Source organism: Rhinoderma darwinii, chromosome 3 (assembly GCF_050947455.1).
Source record: "Rhinoderma darwinii isolate aRhiDar2 chromosome 3, aRhiDar2.hap1, whole genome shotgun sequence".
Taxonomy (NCBI): domain Eukaryota; kingdom Metazoa; phylum Chordata; class Amphibia; order Anura; family Rhinodermatidae; genus Rhinoderma; species Rhinoderma darwinii.
Genome location: NC_134689.1, coordinates 328,819,460 through 328,840,361, shown reverse-complemented (window position 1 = coordinate 328,840,361; position 20,902 = coordinate 328,819,460). Strand labels below are relative to the sequence as shown.

General features: G+C 41.8%; 1 protein-coding gene across 5 annotated transcripts in view; it reads left to right on the top strand.

Annotated features, from left to right (window-relative positions):
- MEGF11 (multiple EGF like domains 11) overlaps positions 1-20,902 on the top strand; it is a 454,207-nt gene that overhangs the window by 419,066 nt on the left and 14,239 nt on the right. For 4 of the 5 annotated variants that reach the window (XM_075858312.1, XM_075858314.1, XM_075858310.1 and 1 more), the window contains exons 18-20: positions 14,660-14,788; positions 15,324-15,452; positions 15,558-15,791. In XM_075858312.1, the coding sequence (XP_075714427.1) occupies positions 14,660-14,788; positions 15,324-15,452; positions 15,558-15,791 (492 nt within the window). The remainder of the gene's footprint in view (positions 1-14,659; positions 14,789-15,323; positions 15,453-15,557; positions 15,792-20,902) is intronic. The other variant, XM_075858313.1, reaches the window with a different exon arrangement.

Sequence of the window (20,902 nt, the reverse complement as noted above, 5' to 3'; positions counted from 1 at the left end):
TCCCCCTTTATTTCTACTTGCTCACTGTGAATCTTCGACACACATGTAGCGGAGATTCACAGGTATTGCAGCCTTCTACTTGCATTGAAGTGAATGGGAGAAGGCTACAATACTGTGAATCGCCGCTACATGTGTGTCGAAGATTCACAGTGAGCAAGTAGAAATGAAGGGGCAACAGCGCTCATACGAGTCTGCACCCCCTTCAAAACAGCTGATCAGTGGTGTCCAGGAGTCGGATCCCGACCCATCAGCTATTGATGGTCTATCCTGACCATCAATTTTTACTGGTTAAAAAACCCCTTTACCTACACACAAGCTGCATTGCCTACAAACAAGCTGGCCATAAATATTACACTTTTGCCAGCCGATTGCACCATTTTCGACATGAAATCTGATGCGGACGTTAAGGGTAACAAAGTTCCCACAAAATAGGACTGATCAGTTATCCTACGTTTGGCCATCCACTGAACTTTATCTAGCGGGTCAGACTGAACAGCAAATTGGAGCATGTCACACTGTGTATGATTATTCTCTCTCCTCGGAGTGACTTGCTGCCCCCTCCTGGTATGTATGTACTGACTGCCTTCTGGCTATTCTCCTATTTACACATAGTAAGCTATATTAATGTGTACACATATACCATGTATACAGCAGACACATTTAATAACAGTGAAGTGACATGTTTGTCCCTAGCAAAATAAAGATTTTAATATCTTGCTTTAATTTGAATGTCTTACGTTAATTCATTACACGTCGATGTACGATGTGCATATGATATTATGTGTGCAAAATATTCTTAGACAATGAACCAGCGAATGTGTAGAGTTACCGATTAGGGGGCATATACTTCATTTTCCTTATATATGTCTGATATTCTAAGTTACTTCTTTTGTGATCAGAAAAGGCAGCAAATGGAGCAGAAGGCACAGACTATTATAAAATAGCCCGCCAACTGGCTGACAGTTTACCTTTTCTACTATCAGATCTCTCCTATTCATAAAGTCAACAGGTCGTCGTGTATACCTTAGAAAGTTGCTGTATATGCGAGTCAAGGATTTAAAAGGGTTGCCTGGTTTCGAACCTATTTTCAAGAATCCTATTAGTGAAAAGGTATAGAAAGATATAAGTGAAATGATTACGAGACAACCTCCTGCATTGGAGCTACACACTCGGAGTCCACTCCGGAGGCCTGCATAGTGTGCTGACATCAGGGTCGAATCGATCCGATATGTCCTAAAGTTGAGTTGTGGTGATGATCCTGCACAACTCTGTCAGGTGAGTCTATCTAGATTCACCATTCTCTTATTGAATCCATTCCCGAACGCTATCACCTTAGAGGAGCACCGTCTTCTCCTTTTTTTGTTTTTTTCTTGTAAGAATCCTACTAGGAACTTCTAATTAAAAGAAGAGGTCCAAACCTTTCAGGTCCCGTATTAGCCAGTGTAACAAGAGGCTACAAAGAGCACCTCTTGCCCATAACATCGTGCTTTACACAAACAGCCCATTATTTTAGGTGAGAACTCTGTAATGCTTCTTTGCCTCTATGGTGGCGCTACAGGGAAATTAAATACTTGCTGCTGGGTTCCCTCACAGTTTACCACTGATTGCTGGGGGTCGGAAACCATGTGATCAACTTATCGTCAGGGAACCTTTCTAACCAAAAGAATTGTCCAAACCAGACAACCCCTTTAATGTCAAATGTCTCACAATCATGTAGGGAAAATTAGTTTCCTGAAAATACTGAGCTCAAGGCTTTCACCCTAAACAATATAATGGTGGACAAATGTGTTTTTTGTTTGGAATGAATGTCTTTTCGGAAAAAAAATCTTCCCAGGACCATAAACAAAGCACAAAAGTCCTGACAAGTGATCTGTATTTGAAGATGTGATACTATTGCATTGGATATTTGTATATAAGGTAATTTGTAACAGGCATGGATGCAAAAATTACCAGTCCGAATACAGTTTTGTGTTATTTGTGTGCTCAAAAATACATGCAAAACTTCAGAATTTTAAAATAGAACTTTGTTAGATAGTTTTGATACATTTATACTAATATTGTTGAATCGGTAGGAACATAAATGGTGGCTCTGAAATCCTCAATGTTACGTCCCTGTGCTGCTGACTAGTCCTTGAGTCCCAGTGCCACTACATATTTATAGTGATGCTCTCTACATAGTTCTCTATTTAAAGGGGTTATTCGGTTATTCGGCTTCAGCAAAATGAATCCATTTTTTTTATAATTAAAAGTTATACAATTTTTAAATTTACTTTCTGTATTTTCTCATGATTTTCAAGACTTCTGCTTGTTGTTACTCAGTAGGAACATTAATTGTTTACTTCAAGTGGATAAATGCTGTCCATGGTCATGTGATGGACACACAGGTGCACGGCTCGTTACAGTTACAGTGTGTGTATCAGAGCTGTATGTTCTAATGATCCCAACACCTGTGTCCATCACATGACCATGGACAGAATTTTTCCACGAGAAGTAAACAATAAATGTTCCTACTGAATAACAGAGATCTTGAAAACCATGAGAAATTAATACAGAAAGTACATTGGAAAATGTTATAACTTTTAATTATACAAAAAAGAACCATTTTAAGTCATCCTAGTAGCATTTCTGTATGTATGATACACATAAAAACATCCAAAATAAATTCCCATATGACCCAATGTTTTAGTTCAGTCAAAGCAACAACTAAAACCTATGAGATAATGGAATCTTCTTTCCTTCAGAAAGGTCGGGGAAAAAAGTTGCAAAACTGGAATTGAATGCAACACTCGACAACTAGGTGTCATGTGATAGAACAGTCTTGTATCAGCAGCCTGTATTTAAGACTACCTGACCAGATTGCAGGCAGAACATGGCAGCCTATTAATAGCCACATATGGAGTTTATGCTGTCAGTTGTCATCTTCAAGATGCATTTTCTACCATGTCCAGTAATTGTCCCGTCAGTTTGCAGAGAATGATTATCAGGCAGCAGAGAGTATTGACCCTTTAACAGTTTTTCAGGGTGCATGGTCACATTGTATCATATAACTTTATATCCCTTTATATAAGGCTACATTCACACGACAGTGAAAAACAGCCGTGTGACGGACATTTTTTTAATGGCAGTCACACAGCCGTTTTCAGAACAATGAAGTTTTATCGGTGTATTCACCGATAGATGGCCCATGAATACCCATGAATACGGCCCATGAATACCAGCCGTCAAAAAATAGGACATGCCCTTTTCACGGGCAGACGGCTCCCATAGAAGTCAATGGATCCGTTTTTACAGGCCATTTTACAGGAATCAATCCTTGTAACGGCCGTCAAAAACTGATCCTGGGCGAGGACTCCCAGCACACAGCGCTACTTTGAGCGCTGAGCCCGGGTAAGTCCCTGACGCACTGTCCATATATGAACAGTGAAGTCAGGACTTTCAACTATGGAGTCCCAAGCCAGAGCATCGCAAGATCTCTGGCCGGAGACTCCTGTCTTGGGAAAGCCCTTGATGTCACTGTCCATATATGGACAGTGGCGTCAGGGGATGCCTTTGACCCGCCCCCCCCCCCCCGTAGATGGCATCCCCCCATGTAGATAGCACCCCCCTGTAGTTAGCACAAACCCCCCCAGTAGATAGCACCCCCTGCCTGTAGCTCCCTGTAGGAGCGGAATCCCTGGCGACCAGACCCTGCTCTGGACGGGGATTCCGCTCCTGGAGAAGCCCCCGGCGTCATGATCTATATATGGATAGTGACGTCAGTGGCTACTCCTGGGGCGGAATAACCGGCCAGAGCTTTGCCGACGCTCTGGCCGGAGATTCCCCTCCTGGAGAAACCACAGGCGTCACTATCCATATATGCACAGTGACGTCAGGGGCTACTCCTGGAGCGGAATCCCCGGCCAAAGCGCTGCCGGTGCTCTGGCAGGGGATTCTACTCTTAGAGGAAAAACCTGATGTCACTGTCCACATATGAACAGAGACATCTGGTGCTCAGTTTATGAGCGGAATTCCCGGCCAGAGGGATTCTGCTCCTACAGGGAGTTACAGTGGCACTATCTAGAGGGGGGGGGGTTACTATCTACATGGGCACTGTGGCACTATCTAGAGGGGGGGTTGCTATCTACATGAGCACTGTAGCACTATGTGTGCTCTGGCACTATGTCACTTTATATGTGGGCATTATGGTGCTATGTGAGCACTGTGGCATTATTTGCAATGCGCACTGTGGCACTATTTGGGCACAATGTCACTTCATATGTGGGCACTGTGGTACTATGTGGGCACTGTAGCTCTATCTATAGTGGGCACTGTGGCACTATGTGGGCACTGGCACTTTATATGTGGGCACTATGGCACTTTATATGTGGGCTCTGTGGGACTATTTACAGTGGACACTGTGGTACCATGTGGGCCCTGGCCCTATGTGGGCATTATCTACAGTGGGCATTGTGGCACTAACTACAGGGACATTGCGGCACTATCTACATGGGCACTGTGGTGTTTTAAGGGGGTTGGTACAATAAAAGCCCTAAAAAATGAAATCCATCCTTTTTTTTTTTTTTTTTTTTTTTTTAACGGCCATGAAAAACAGATGGTAACAGCCATTAAAAATGGACAGACGGACTGGAAATGGATGAAAATTTTGAGACACACGGATGCAAAGCGGCCATGAAAAACTGACAGCTGATCAGTTTTTAATGCCCATTTTTTATGAAGCATTATAATAGTAATATACTATCAGATAGGTGCAAGGACTAAATGATATCAGCAATGTGCTGAATCATCTTTTATGCTGCAGTGCTATCACTCTTCAATAGTTCCCCCTTGTGCACCTGTATTTTGTGTGATGAGATTATTTTATTAATGTTCACAGGACAAAGTACAAAGCTCCAGGAATTCTACTACTCTCATATAACATACAGATAAAAGGATGAAAACATCAACTAAAATAGTTGTAAATTATTTTTATTTATTTTGTTTGCTGATTATCTGAGGGCATTAAATTAGAGCTGCATGGTAAGAACCTATATTGTGTGGTGCTGCAATTAGTATGTAGTAGTAGTAGTGGTGGTGGTGGTGGTAGTAGTAATAATTACGAAACAGAAACAAAGCTCACTGCAGAGCTGCAATTACAATTCTACTGGTTGCTACTGGAAACAGTCACCAAGCTTGTTATCAGACCCCCCTCCCAACAGTTTAGCTCTTACAATGCAGTAGGACAGGTAGTTTTTCTTAGATCTGATTAGCAAGGACAGGAAACATTGATAAATAAAGATCTTCTGTAATAATACAAAAGGTACTTAAAGAGTAACTGTAGTTTCAAAAAACTTGATATGTCATAGAGACATATGAGAAGTTTTGATCAGTGGTAGTCCAGGTGCTCAGAACCCCACCATTGCCGACCACCCTGCGTCTTCGGCTGTGATCGGCACTTCTTTTCAGGCTGAAGATTGCTTGTATAGGACATCTATGTGAGCTGACTTCAGCCTAAGGGTATGGGCACACACACTAATTACGTCCGTAATTTACGGACGTATTTCGGCCGCAAGTCCCGGACCGAACACAGTGCAGGGAGCCGGGCTCCTAGCATCATACTTATGTACGATGCTAGGAGTCCCTGCCTCGCTGCAGGACAACTGTCCCGTACTGTAAACATGATTGGCCGCATTTCCCGGACCAAACACACTACAGGGAGCCGGGCTCCTAGCATCATAGTTATCTATGACGCTAGGTGTCCCTGTCTCTCCGTGGAACTACTGTCCCGTACTGAATACATGATTACAGTACGGGACAGTTTTCACGCATCGAGGCAGTGTGAATTAGGCCTTACTCTTTAAAGTGAATGTTTGCACCGTTTTTTTTTTTTGTAATAGGTTCCAAACAGTGATTAATTTCTTAAAAAATCTTTATGATGCTCAGAGCTTCCTACTTCTGACATTGAGCTCCAAATCCTGTGCATAGATATGAAGTTAAATGATGAAATTCTGGCTGCCTACGGCCACCACTGGGGGGAGGGACTAGTATCTTACTGCATACTGTTTATACATTGAACTTAAAGAGGCTCTGTCACCAGATTTTGCAACCCCTATCTGCTATTGCAGCAGATAGGCGCTGCAATGTAGATTACAGTAACGTTTTTATTTTTTAAAAACAAGCATTTTTGGCCAAGTTATGACCATTTTTGTATTTATGCAAATGAGGCTTGCAAAAGTACAACTGGGCGTGTTGAAAAGTAAAAGTACAACTGGGCGTGTATTATGTGCGTACATCGGGGCGTGTTTACTACTTTTACTAGCTGGGCGTTCTGACGAGAAGTATCATCCACTTCTCTTCAGAACGCCCAGCTTCTGGCAGTGCAGACACAGCCGTGTTCTCGAGAGATCACGCTGTGACGTCACTTCCTGCCCCAGGTCCTGCATCGTGTCAGACGAGCGAGGACACATCGGCACCAGAGGCTACAGATGATTCTGCAGCAGCATCGGCGTTTGCAGGTAAATCGATGTAGCTACTTACCTGCAAACGCTGATGCTGCTGCAGAATCAACTGTAGCCTCTGGTGCCGATGTGGCCGACACGATGCAGGACCTGTGAGTGACGTCACAGATCTGCACTGCCAGAAGCTGGACGTTCTGAAGAGAAGTGGATGATACTTCTCGTCAGAAAGCCCAGCTAGTAAAAGTAGTAAAAACGCCCCAATGTACGCACATAATACACGCCCAGTTGTACTTTTACTTTTCAACACGCCCAGTTGTACTTTTGCAAGCCTCATTTGCATAAATACAAAAATGGCCATAACTTGGCCAAAAATGCTCGTTTTTTAAAAATAAAAACGTTACTGTAATCTACATTGCAAGCGCCTATCTGCTGCAATAGCAGATAGGGGTTGCAAAATCTGGTGACAGAGCCTCTTTAAAGCTGTCATTTCAGGTGACTTTTCAGAATAAACTGTCGTGTGCACATAAGGAATAACACTATTTCTGGCCAGTGTATGACCCCTATTCTGCATTTTTCACCAGTTTTCCTCTCTGCAGGCTATATCTCTAATTCTCAGCTTTCTCTCAGTTAGAGGGCATAGTCTAGCTGCGATGATGTCTCCCATACACTGCAAACATAAAAGAGGACAATCCTGCTCTCCTTTCTCAAATATATATATATATATATATATATATATATATATATATATATATATATATATATATATATGTAAAACTACAGCAGCATGTAGGAGACTATACAGCAGTAATGAGTAGTGTAGCTGTGATTTCAGCACTGAGATGAGATAAGCGCACCTGCAGCTTCTAGTAAGTGTTCTATCTGTCTCTCTCTTATTCTGCTCCTGCTCCATACTTCCCTCTCCATAGACTTCTATGGATAGCATGTAACCTGATTCTCTAGTGGGTTGATAATCCGTCTAGTCTTCTTAGATTGACTTTAGCAGTAAATTAAGAGTAAATGATCAGTGCAGGAGGAAGGGGGATGAATGTAGAAAGAGGCAATTTTCTCCAATGAGATGTACTACAAAGTTTCTTATATTTGCTTGTACTTTTAATTTATTCAAAGTTTTTTTTAAACTTTGATAGTGACCATATAATAATATTATTAGTCTGTCTTGTCCCCAGAAAAGGTAAGCTGCCGCCACACCTGTATTGCTGCCTTGCCCCCGATTCTAATTTATATAAAGTTGCTAAATGCCTCAGTTCCCCCTGCATTTAACCCGTTCATTTTCGGCGGCTGATATGCTAATTCGTGAATAAACCGACAACTGGGCGGTCTCCATCGCCCAGCGTAAATGGAGAAACGGAGGCACTTAGCAACTTAAAATAAACCGCGCTGGAATCAGGGGCAAGGCAGCAATACAGGTATGGCGGCAGAATAACTTTTCTGGGGACATGACAGGTCCACTTTAACCCCTTCCCCCTTAAAGGAACAGTGTTACCACAAAAAATGTTTTAATATGTTAAAGATGTTAGTTCTTTATTAAAAACGTTTGTATTAATTTGTGTGTTTGTGTGTTACTTTTTCTTATTTTTACACTTTTTCTTCCCTATGGGGGCTGCCATTTTTTTTTCCATTTCTGTATGTGTCGATTAACGACACATACAGACATGGAATACGGCAGCTCCAGTCCCATAGGGACTGCGAACGGGGCCCGTTCCATCCACTTCTGTGTACGCCGTCTGTGTGGGAACGGCGCATGCGCCGCTCCCACACAGTCCAATTTGAAATGCGCGCCGTCCGGCGCCATTTTCCTGTGGACCGGAAGTCGCGGCTGGACAGTAAGATTACAACTTCCGGTCGCGGCTTCCGGACTTGTGCACTTGGACCAGCGGCAGCAGACGGAGCGGACGGGCCGGAGGGAGCCGCGGCGGCAGGAGCAGGTAAGAGATTTCTATGTATGTTCGTGTTTGTGTGTGTTTACTACTGTATGTAAACCTACTACACTGTGTGTTAGCTCAAAAAATGGCGACACACAGTGTAGGAGGTTAGACCGTTCAATCCCCTCGTTTATCCCGGCACTAGCCAGGATAAAGGAGGGGGGGATGCTGAGAGCTCACTAGAGCGAGGGCTTTTTACCCAATTTTGCAGCATAAAGCAATGTGGTTGCTTTACCACATGCAATGCTGCAATTTTGGGAATGGCTCCATCTAGTGACCAGCAATGGGAAATATTATAAATTAGAATCCAATTGAATCCAATTTATAATATTTCCTGACTCGTGAAAAAAAAAAAAATTAGAACAATGTTTAATCACCTATACACTAATTGTTTAACTAAAAAAAAATAAATCATGTTTTGCTGGCAACACATTCCCTTTAACCACTAATGAAGGCCCCCAGGTCTGCCATCCTTTTGCTCATATTAAGCCCTGCCTGTTAATATCATGATATACTGCAATACATTCGTAATGCAGTATATCGTGCAAGTCCTCTAACGATCGCTGGTTTAATTCCCTTTGGGGGACTAATAAAAAAAGAAAAATAGAGTGTAATAAAGTTTTTTATATACAGTACTGTGCAAATGTTGTTGGCAGTTGTGGAAAAATGCTGCAAAGTAATAATGCTTTCAAAAATAGAAGTGTTATTTAATCAATTAACAAAATGTAAAGTGAATGAACAGAAGAGAAATCTAAATCAAATCAATATTTGGTGGGACCACCCTTTGCCTTCAAAACAGCATCAATTCCTCTAGGTACACTTGCACACAGTTTTTGAGGAAACTCAGCAGGGAGGTTGTTCAAAACATCTTGTAAAGCTAACCATAGATCTTCTGTGGATGTAGACTTCCTCAAATCCTTGTGTCTTTTCACATAATCCCAGACAGACTTGATGATGTTGAGATCAGGGCTCTGTGGGGGCCATATTATCACTTCCAGGACTCCTTGTTATTCTTTACACTGAAGATAGTTCTTAATGACATTGGCTCCAAATTTATTCTGCAGCAGGAAAAACGACCCCAAACATACAGCCAATCAGATGCCTCCCTGATGGTATTGCATGATGGCACTCCAAATCCCCTGCTCCATTTTCTGAAATGCAGTCCCAAACTTGCAAGGAACCTCCACTGTGCTTCACTGTTGCCTGTAGATACTCATTATTTACCGCTCTTGAACAAACTTCATTCTGTTATATCCAAATATTTGAAATTTTGACTCGTCTGTCCAGAGCACCTGCTGCCATTTTTCTGCACCCCAAAATTTAAGTAAAAAAAATACAATTTTCCCCCAAAAGCTATGTCTTTTTTTCCTTAACCTAACTGATATTGCCACATCAGTAAAAGTCTGAACTATTACAATATAACATTATTTAACCCGCTACGTGAACGCAGTAAAATGAAACGCTGGAATCGCTGTTTTTTTGATCACCTCATTTTCCCCAATTCTACCTAAAACTGTATAACTAAAACAGCAAGACCTACTGAAGTCCAGTACAGTAGAATCACAGGGGGTCCAGTAAACGGGCACTAAAATGCAGCCATATTATGGATGTCATTGCTAGTAATATTTAGCATAATAGTGCTGGGAAAAGTGCAGGAGCAAATTTTATATTCTGCCAAGGAGAAATATCGGCTGCAAATAGATTAATCGCTATGGGCAACGTCATTGTTGGAATTTATGCTCCATTAGTATATTATAGTTAGTAGCTTAGTTAAAGTGATTGTCTCATCAGAGGCAATCCCTTTCAAATAGGACCTGCCGCGGACAACCAGACAGACAGTCAGTCAGACTATTCCACTGCAGGGGAAATATAGTACTACATGGCAGCCATTCAAATGAATGGCTGGCCAAGTAATACATAGATGGCTCGGGTCCGCCAGAGACCCTTCTCTACGATGTTCATATGCCTTACGGGCATATGATCAAAGGTTGTCTCTGTAAGACCACTCCTTTAACCCGTTAGTGACCGCCAATACGCCTTTTAACGGCGGCCACTAACGGGCTTTATTCTGATGCATATGCCTTTTTACGGCACTGCATCATGATGAGTAAACAGAGCAGGGAGCCGTCAAATCTCCCTGCTCTCAGCTGCTAGAGGCAGCTGAGGGCTGGGAGCGTCCCTGCTCTGTCGTGTGAGATCGATATAAGTATCGATCTCACATGTTTAACCCCTCAGATGCGGTGCACAATAGCGTGCACCGCATCTGAGTGGTTTTGGAGAGAGGGAGGGAGCTCCCTCTCATCCCACCGACACCCGGCGATAAGATCGCCGAGTGTCTGTGTCTTCTATGGCAGCCGGGGGCCTAATAAAGGCCCCCAGGTCTGCCTGTCATGAATGCCTGCTAGATCATGCCTCTGGCATGACCTAGCAGATGCCTGTCCGTTTTAAACGGACAGGCAGTAATACACTGCAATACAGAAGTATTGCAGTGTATTATAATAGCGATCGGAGAATCGCATATTAAAGTCCCCTAGTGGGACTAGTAAAAAAGTAAAAAAAAAGTTTAGTATCGCCGCGTCCGTAACGACCCAGACTATAAATCTATTACATTATTTAACCCGCATGGTGAACGCCGTAAAAAATGTAATAAAAAACTATGGAAAAATTGCTGTTTTCTGTAAAACCTGACTTTAAAAAAATGTTATAAAAAGTGATCAAAAAGTTGCATCCACTCCAAAATGGTACCAATAAAAACGACAAGTCTTCCCGCAAAAAAAAAGCCCTCATACAACTGCATCGGCGAAAAAAAAAAAACGTTACGGCTCTTCAAATATGGAGACACAAAAACAAATAATTTTGAAAAAAAAGCGTTTTTACTGTGTAAAAGTAGTAAAACATACAAAAACTGTACAAATTTGGTATCGTTGCAATCGTAACAACCCGCTGAATAAAGTTATTGTGTAATTTATATCATACGGTAAACGGCGTAGATTTAGGACGCAAAAAAGTGTGGCGAAATTTCAGTTTTTTTTCTATTCCCCCCCAAAAAAAAGTAAATAAAAGTTAATCAACAAATAATATGTCCCCCAAAATGGTGCTATTAAAAAATACAACTTGACCCGCAAAAAACAAGACCTTATACAGCTATGTCGATGCAAAAATGAAAGAGTTATAGCTCTTGGAATGCGACGATTGAAAAACGTAAAAAATAGCTTGGTCATTAAGGTCTAAAATAGGCTGGTCATTAAGGGGTTAAGCCTACTCACTCATGTATCTTTAAGAAGGACTGGTCAGCTTGAGAGTACTATTGGGTTGTTCTGGGCTCCCATCATGAGAATTCATGTCAGAAGGTACCACCATGTATTATGATGTTTCAATGTATAGGATATACTGTGTACTCTAGTAATTGCATTCTAGCATTATATTTTTATAGTGAAACAGTTCCACGATTACAAGTTATGCTAAGTGCAGTTAGCATAGTATATTATTGCCTTACTTAGCTGCCACCTTATATATACACTTAAACCTCTTTGAGATGGGTGGTTTACTCAATGAGATGGTCTTTTGGAGGGATTTCACTGTATATATTGATTTTTGGTGCTAGTGCCTGCAGGAACTCCATCTGGATACTTACCATTTTCTGCTGCCAACCAAATGGTTAAGTAGAACAAAAAGAAAAAATGAGAAAATTGAACCAAAGTGGCGCTGCTAATGATAGGCAACGAGGCTAGGCAAAGTTCATAATTTAATGTCGGTGTGCAGGGTCGACTAGCTACGCGTTTCAACGCCAGACCGGTGTCTTCATCAGGCTAATACAGACAGGGAAACTTACAGCGGTTTAAATACAGCAAAAACAAATTACAATTAACTGCAAGACGAGAAAAAAACGCCATACCGCGGGCCAAAAGTCATTCATTACGTCACAATTAACGCACATCGACAACATCAATTAATGTTACAAATTTTAAGAAAGAAAACATTATACACATACTAAATACGATAATGGAAGAATCTACATAGATTATAGGGAATAAGTGACTAAAAATAAGTAAATAAAAAGTAATAAAAGATGATGATGATGATGATGATGCTACACAGATAGAAGCGGATACGTAAGAAAGTTAATTACAAGAAATGGACAATTATAACAATAAATATATAGAATATCACTCACCCACATGGTGATTGGAGAGACCCTATGTAGAGGATACTAGGACAGAAACAATCATGATGCATGATCCAGAAGAAATGGATAAAACACAGGTGGTGCTGAGATAGCGTCCCTGGCGTCTAGGCAACCATGGGAGTATGGTGAATGGTCAAGTAGGGCCTAAGGAGCTGTCAACCAAAATGGGGTCCCCACTCTTCTATGTATGCGACTGGCAGCGAGTGCACCAAACAAGTTCAGGTGGCTGCCTAGCAACAAGCCGGTGACAATGCAAGGGGTGACCACACTTTATCTCCACAGTGCAATGTGGAAGCTGCAAGAGGAGAAAGTTAGATGGAGAAACAATGGGGGAGGTTTACCATAGCTTCACTTTACCATTGTACCAATTTTGAGAAAGGCTCCCGTGTGATCCAAAACGCTGCATGGCAAATAAAGGATCGTTCACTAGGAGTTATGTGACTTTGTAGTCATCTAATGGGCTCTAATGCAACATGTGCGCTGTATTCCCAGGTGTGCTGTTTAGTATGGGACATAACATGATTCCCATAATAAAAACCATAAGTGCGCTCGACAGCAAACAATAATGTGAAATCTGCTCCCAGTAGAGATCAATGGAATAGCAGTCGGAATCATTCTAATGGAAGACTGATATTTTGCATTTTCTTTAAACTTCAAGGACCCCTGTAAATAAACCTAAAAAACCCCTCCCATAAAATAACTTATCGTATATAATATGTCAATATCATCTCACATTGTATTTATATGATTCAAATATTTAGCATGTTCTAATGGTTTCCTGGAATGTAGTTTTCTAAAGATTAGCACCACCAAAAAAATCCTCTTCGTTTTTATATTCCTTGTTTACCTGTGCGGCGTGAGATATTACAATGTATGTATGTCAAGGATTATAAAGACTAGGTTAATAAATCAGTATCCTAGATCTCACCTTCCATAAATGTGCTAAAAGCCACTGACATGTACGTACTTCGTTGTTCACAGAAAATATGGACCAGTGCTCATCTAGTTTAATCACTTGACAGTGTTAGAAGTGACCTGGCTTTGCTTTACAACACTTTTCTAAGTAGAAAAAAAAGCAGCCAAAAATTTTGATCAGGTTACTTTGACACACAGCGTTTTTTGTGGCGTTTTTCCTGACGTATTTTGTGGCAAAAAACGCTGAGGCCAAATATTAGCTGGGAGTCCATAGAAAATTATTATATACACTCTAATCAGCTCGTGTTTTGTGTTGTTTTTTGTCTTACGGTTTTTTTGGGTCACTAATGTTTTTGATTTTTTTTTCAAGCTTTTCCTTTTAGGTTTTTCTAGGGGGGAAAAAATTGCTTGCATAAAAGGCATATAAAAACTATGTGACAAAAAAAAGACATTACATTTATGACATTTTTTTACAAGCCGAAATAAAAACGCCACAAAAAAATGTGTGAAGGAAGCCTAAATGATTCCTACTTGGTGCCTCTCTGAAGCCTCATCAACTTACCAGTTAATATAATGGTAGAGTTCCCACAGAGGTTGTCTCCCAAAATTCATAGAATAGTAAATATGCCTGGTTATTCTGCAGTACCCCCTACTATACCGCATTGATCTATACTTATCTAGGGAGAATTGTCATTGAAGACTCTAGGAATGCGGGGGACAGTTCATGTCGGGCTGTATTGGTGGCCATATTGGTTGTCACCCAAAACGAATATAACTAATAACAAGATACATATAATTTTTAACACCTTGAGAGAAGAAGACAATTCAATCCACACTCCATTTCATGCGTACTTCCATCTACACATCCACAATAACATAATTTCCATTTAGTTTTGAATGTATGAAAAGATAAAAGGGTATCTGATCCGGCCTGTTGTTCAGTTGAAATGACGCTTTTGTATACAACAACTAAAATCCAAAATATCTTTCTTCAACATCAATGCATGTCCAAGAAACTGGTGCTTTGTATTCTCCCCATGGATAGAAGGGTATTACTGTTAATGTGATCTGTAATCTCTGCTAATGTAAGAATATATTTTAGTCTGAGCCATTAGTGTTAATAGGGATGTGAGGTCGCCCCCTGTCTGCTGCTAGGTGTTTGTGATGCTATTCTGATTCTGCAGGGTGCCCATCAGCATTTTATGGAAAGGACTGTGCCAATGTCTGTCAGTGCCATAATGGAGCCGACTGTGACCACATCACTGGGCAGTGCACATGTAGAACAGGATTCACAGGCAAACACTGCGAGCAGAGTAAGTGACCTGTCACCCAGTGTCTTGCTCTCCAGGAACTTTTTTTCCCGTTGCATTGAACAGTGTCCTGTTCTGTGTCTGTCTGCCCCACCCCACTCCACCCCACAAAAGCGCTATGATCCTCCTAACTATTCCACTACGAATTAAACTATGTAGTGAAATACGACAATGTTATATTTACTATCCTGCCAGGCTTGACAACCAATGTCTGCTTATACTGTATAACTTTAAAAAAAAAAAAAAGGCATGTACCCCTAAAATCAAAAATGTAAGTTTAACAATTGTCTGTCAAGTTCGGTAGTTATAACTTTTTCTGAGATGACAAGCAATATGGCAACTCGGGGTGGTCGCCCAGCTTTCCTAGACTCCTGAATGGCAACTATTTAGTTACTCAGGAGAGAGGGATGTGTCTTTTCGTACTAACTTCCAAAATGATAAAATTGCTAACTTTTTGATTTTAAGGGGAAATGCCCTTTATACAGAAGGATTTCCAGCATGATTACTGTCATTCAGCTGCATATCTGTTTCTTTTTAGAATGTCCCCCAGGGACTTTTGGATATGGCTGCCGCCAGATGTGCGAATGTCTGAATAATGCAACCTGTGACCATGTTACTGGAACCTGCTACTGCAACCCTGGTTTTAAGGGCATCCGCTGTGACCAAGGTTAGCGAGTGTTCTCCGCCAGGAACTCTGCTTGTTTGGATTGCTAAAATGTGGCTTCAGGTTGTATAATCCCAGAGTTTAATGTTCTTATCTTTGTTACTACAGCTGCTCTTATGATGGAGGAACTAAACCCTTACACTAAAATCAGCCCGGCACATGGATCTGAAAGACACTCTGCAGGTGCTATTATTGGGGTAATAGTTCTCCTGCTGATCATCATGACTTTACTGGGACTTTTCCTGTGGTACCGACAAAGGCAAAAGGACAAAGATCATGACATGCCGAATGTGTCTTACACCCCTGCAATGCGTATGACAAACACAGATTACGCTCTTTCAGGTTTGTTTTACAGGTGTTTTTTCTCTCTACGTGACTTCCTTGTCTTATTTTACAAATTACTCAATTGTCATTTTTTTTTTTTTTAATGTGAAACATATTCCTAAGAAATGTCCAAGGCAAAATGTTACAAACTCCAGAAACTAAGTCCTGGAAGTGGCAGCCTGAGCACAATAAGAGGTCCTTGAAAGCATATATACAAGTTATACTGACTGAGGCCCCATGCACACGACCGTGCCCGTAATCACAGTCCATTTGCAAGCACGGTCCATAAAAAGCAAAATATAGGACATGTCACCTTTCACCTTCCCGTAAATATAGAAAATAATCGGTTCGTAATTACAGACGAAATCTACAGTCGTGTGTTTGGGGCCTAACTGTTTTTTTACATTGAGCGTGTTTTGGGTTCATGTTCGATTTACTAAATATATGCTCTTAATTTAAGTTGACAGTAGGGGGAGCCAGAGCTCACATTAATAGTCAACTACATTTGTGTAATATTATTATTGTGTTGTTTTTTTTTGGAAAGGGCGTTACTTTTTTTTTTTTTTTGCAATGGTAACATTCCATTTATATCACACATGGGTAAACCTCTATTAATCCTCCAGAGGCTGTATATAACAGGAGAGATAACAATACATAGAAGATTTTATCAATGTCCATCATGTTTGATAGCTTACAGGATAGGTGCAGCTGCCAAATCCTACTCAAGTATTTCCAAAAACAACCTGGTTGTAAAGGATCTGCCAGGCACAACTTCTGTGTATACGCCCATAGGTAATCAGTCTGCACCTGAGTCTATGTCTCTGAGACTGACTCCATCTTCCACCACTCAGGATGGCAGGCTTAGGAGTGGGAGAGCCTATCGCAGCCTGGCCAGACGGAGCTAGCTCCCGCCCTCTGTCTATTTATACCTGCCTTTCCTGTTCCTCCTTTGCTTGTGATTCTTCTCGTGTGGTTTCCTGGCCCAGCTACAGCTTCTAACTATTTGATCCTGCTCCATACTGACCCTGGCTTTCTGACTACTCTCCTGCTCTGCGTTTGGTACCTCGTGCACTCCTGGTTTGACTCGGCTCGTTCACCACTCTTGTTGCTCATGGTGTTGCCGTGGGCAACTGCCCCATTTCCCTTTGCTTTGTGTTCCCTTGTCTGTTTGTCTCATGCACTTACTGAGCGTAGGGACCGCCGCCCAGTTGTACCCCGTCGCCTAGGGCGGGTCGTTGCAAGTAGGCAGGGACAGAGTGGCGGGTAGATTAGGGCTCACTTGTCCGTTTCCCTACCCCCGCCATTACACTGGTAATTATAAATCTAGTTGTCAAAAAATATATCAGCCCTTTCTTAGCTATATCTGTTTCTGAAAAAGCTGTGTGACTTCCATTAGGGTCACCATTGCAGCTTTCCTGTTCTTTTCAGGCTTATGAATATCCTAAATATTTACCGCTATGCATTGATATAGGAGGGGGATTTATCACAGAATAAGGCTAAGTTCACATCTCGTTTTTACTATACGTTAGACGTGCACGTTATGACATTAAAAAGCCGTGTCAAAACGTGTACCACAGCGTGTGCATTGATTTCTATGGTCAGGACGGACGGACGCCCTAATGGTGTAGTTTGTACATACGTTTTGTTTGCTTACGTTCTATCCTTTTTTTTCCATGTCCTGAAAAGCGTAGATTTCCAGTAGTCTGGAAAAGATGGGTGACAACCCTTGTGGGAGCTGCAATTGTAACGTGAAGCTCCTGGACGTCAATGCAAAATCTGTATCAGGGCCCCCCCCCCCCCCACCCACCGAGTGCCATTTATAATACTGGTGACTTTAGTCCCCTTCAGGTATTAGGAAAAAGCTTTTGCGGTACCCTATGAAAAAACCACACATACTCATAACACTAATATTATGATTTTATGAGCGACAATCATTGGGTTTTTTCCACCCCTCCCATTACTAAGGTTTCCCTCAGATGTAACCTCAATTAATTACCGTCATCTCTAAAAGCTTAATCATCATCTTCCCATCATCTTAATAGCTCTGAACAAGGCTCAACTGTAAAGCCCACTCTTCCTTGTGTACTTGTGTAATCCTGCGGCTATTCCGCTCTACTTCAGTATCCTTGCATTTTTATCCTTCCTTTTATTATGACATATTTCATTGTACTTACTTTTCATGGGAGTTTCTGCAAACGCCATTCACTTTATTAATACCTGACCGAACATCCAGCCATAGAAAGCAATAAAAAGGAGTTCATAAAATTGATGTTGCAAAAAGCCGAATACCCAAATGTACCTTAAAATAATATAGTTCCTATTCTCACTATCGATTATCTGTTCATGGTGGTAACTCTATATTACACAGACAAACATGACGAAGCAGCAAAGAATGCAAGGTAAAGTAATATCCACAAGTTCAGCAGAGCTTTGGAGGTTTGTCTAAAAATAAAAGTTCAGCTTCTGCTACCATTATGCCTATCTTAGGCCTCGTGCATAGGGCCTAAGGCTCTACTTGGCCACATGGTGCAATGCAGAGTGCCTATGTCTATATTACAGAGTCATAGACACTCCTGCATACGGCATTGTATTCTTCCATAGACACAATATTTCTACGGGACAATCCTCCATAAGCCTTCATATGAAATCAGAGGCACACAGAGAAAAAGCATGGGCCCTTAAGATCAAGGGAAGGGCCCTGCACTGCTCAAAAAAAATTAAGGGAACACTTAAGCATTACAATATAACCCCAAGTCAATTAAACTTCAGGGATATCAATCTGTGCAGATGGGAAGAATAGACGATTGTGAATCAATTTCACCTGCTTTGGTGCCAATGAAAATGACAACAGGTACTGGAGAGGCATCAGCAAGACAACCCCAAAAAGTAAATAGTTTTGCAGGTGGTGGCCACAGACAATCCCTCATTTCTTATCCTGCCTGACTGATTCTTCTCTAGTTTTGTTAGTGTCCTTGTCACTACTGGTAGCATAAGGCAGTACCTGCAACCCATTCAGGTTGCTCAGGTAGTCCAGCTCCTCTAGGATGGCGCATCCATATGTGCTGTCTCAGGACTGTTTGCTATGTCTCCCAGCACAGTCTCAAGAGCATTGTGCAGGTACCAGGACACGGGCAATTACGTGAGAAGAGCCAGACTGGGCCATAGAAGGGCATCAACCCATCAGCAGAACTAGTATCTGCTCCTTTGTGCAAGGAGGAACAGTAGGAGCACCTCTGGATCGCTACAAAATGACCCAGCGGGCTACTCTTGTGCATGTTTCTGACCAAACTGTGAGAAACAGACTCCATGAGGGTGGTATGAGGGCCTGACGTCCTGTAGTGGGACCTGTGTTTACAGCTCAGCACCGTGCAGCTGAATTGGCCTTTGCCAGAGAACGCTAGAGTTGGCAGGTCCACCATTGGCGCCCAGTTCTCTACACAGTCGAGAGCAGGTTCACACTGAGCACATGTGACAGTCGTGAAAGTGTCTTGAAATAATGTGGGGAGTGTTATGCTGCCTAGAACATCATCCAGCATGTCTGGTTTGGTGGTGGGTAAGTGATGGTATGGGGAGACATATCTTGAAGGGTCGCACAAAACCCTACATGATAGCCAACCATGATTGCTGTTAGGTACCGGGATGAAATACTCAGACTCACTGTCAGACCTTAAGCTGGTGCAGCTGGCTTTGGGTTCCTCCTGGTGCAGGACAGTGCCTGGCCTCGTGTGGCCCGAGTGTGTAGTCAGTACATGGATGATGAAGGCATTGATGCCATTGACTGGCTCTCACATTCTCCAGATGTGAATTCCTTTGAGAACCTCTGGTACATTATGAAGCAGTGCGTCCAACGCTGCCAAGTAGCGCCACAGACTACATAGGAGCTCACTGTGTCCCTGACCGAGGTCTGGAAGGAGATTCCCCAGGACACAATGCGCTGTCTCAGTAGGAGCATGCCCAGACGTTGTTAGGAGGCACTCCCGTTTTTAAAATTTGCAGTGGCATGTCAAGCCCTATATTGGAAACCTACATTCATACCTGGATTCTTTGAGGAGCTCCAAACACAACTACTCCGTACCATGGACACCCTTACTCTGGCCAGATCAGTCTGTCCCACAGATCTGGGTGCTGGGCTGGTGGCGAGAGCACACCGGGAAAGGCACAAGATTGGAAGCAGAATATCTCTGTGTTTAGATAATCAGAACATCTGATAAAAACAAATGGACTTCACATATAATAACACAAAAAATAAGCTTAACCCATTCCCGACCACCCACTGTCTTTTGAAAGCAGGCGGTCTACAGTAATGTCTTTTTGGCATCTCTGTAGAAGAAGCTTTTGAGCGCTCTAGTGAGTGCTCATCCTTTAAAAAGGGGCTGTAACTTAACAAAAAAACAAATAAAAACACAATGCCGAAAACCGCTTTTTATCTTATATTTACGCCTCAAAAATAAATGATATCACTTACACAGTAAATTTTTTCTACCCCCAAACCGCGCAGAAAAAAACCCAATTCTCCCGTGTAAAACAGCCACGTCAATGAAAAAAAGAAAAAAGTTATGCTGAAAGGCAAAAACTGAAAATTTAGCTGGTCATTTAAGGCCTATTCCAGCCTGGGTTAAAGTGTTCCTCTGGTTTGTTTTTTTAACTTCTGACTTGTCCTAGAGACATTTTAGAGATGAGAATATGTGGGCTGAGGGATTAAAGGGGCACCAGTGCTCTTGCAAACAATATTCCCCATCAGTTGATAACTTTTAGAATTTATAATGTTGGGGTTGTTTGTACAATCTGGCCAAGAATGTGGAATTGACCTCAGTACTTCAGTTATCTTAAGGTGACTATGCATTAAAGGGAATGTGTCGCGAATTACACAGTAACCTTTTTTTTTTTAAGTAAGTTACTTATTTCTATTATATTATTAATGTTTTTTGCTGTATTTTTTTTTTCTTCCACATTGTGGAAAGTATTACAAATTAAATAATAATTTGACATGTTTTCCTATGTTGGCCACCAGAGGGAGCACTTCCCAGAATTACAGCAAGGTGAATAAGGCAAAGCAACCTGACTCACAGCTGCCATAAATCTGGGAGGGAATCTCACCCCCCCCCCCCCTCCTACAAGCCAGCAAAAAG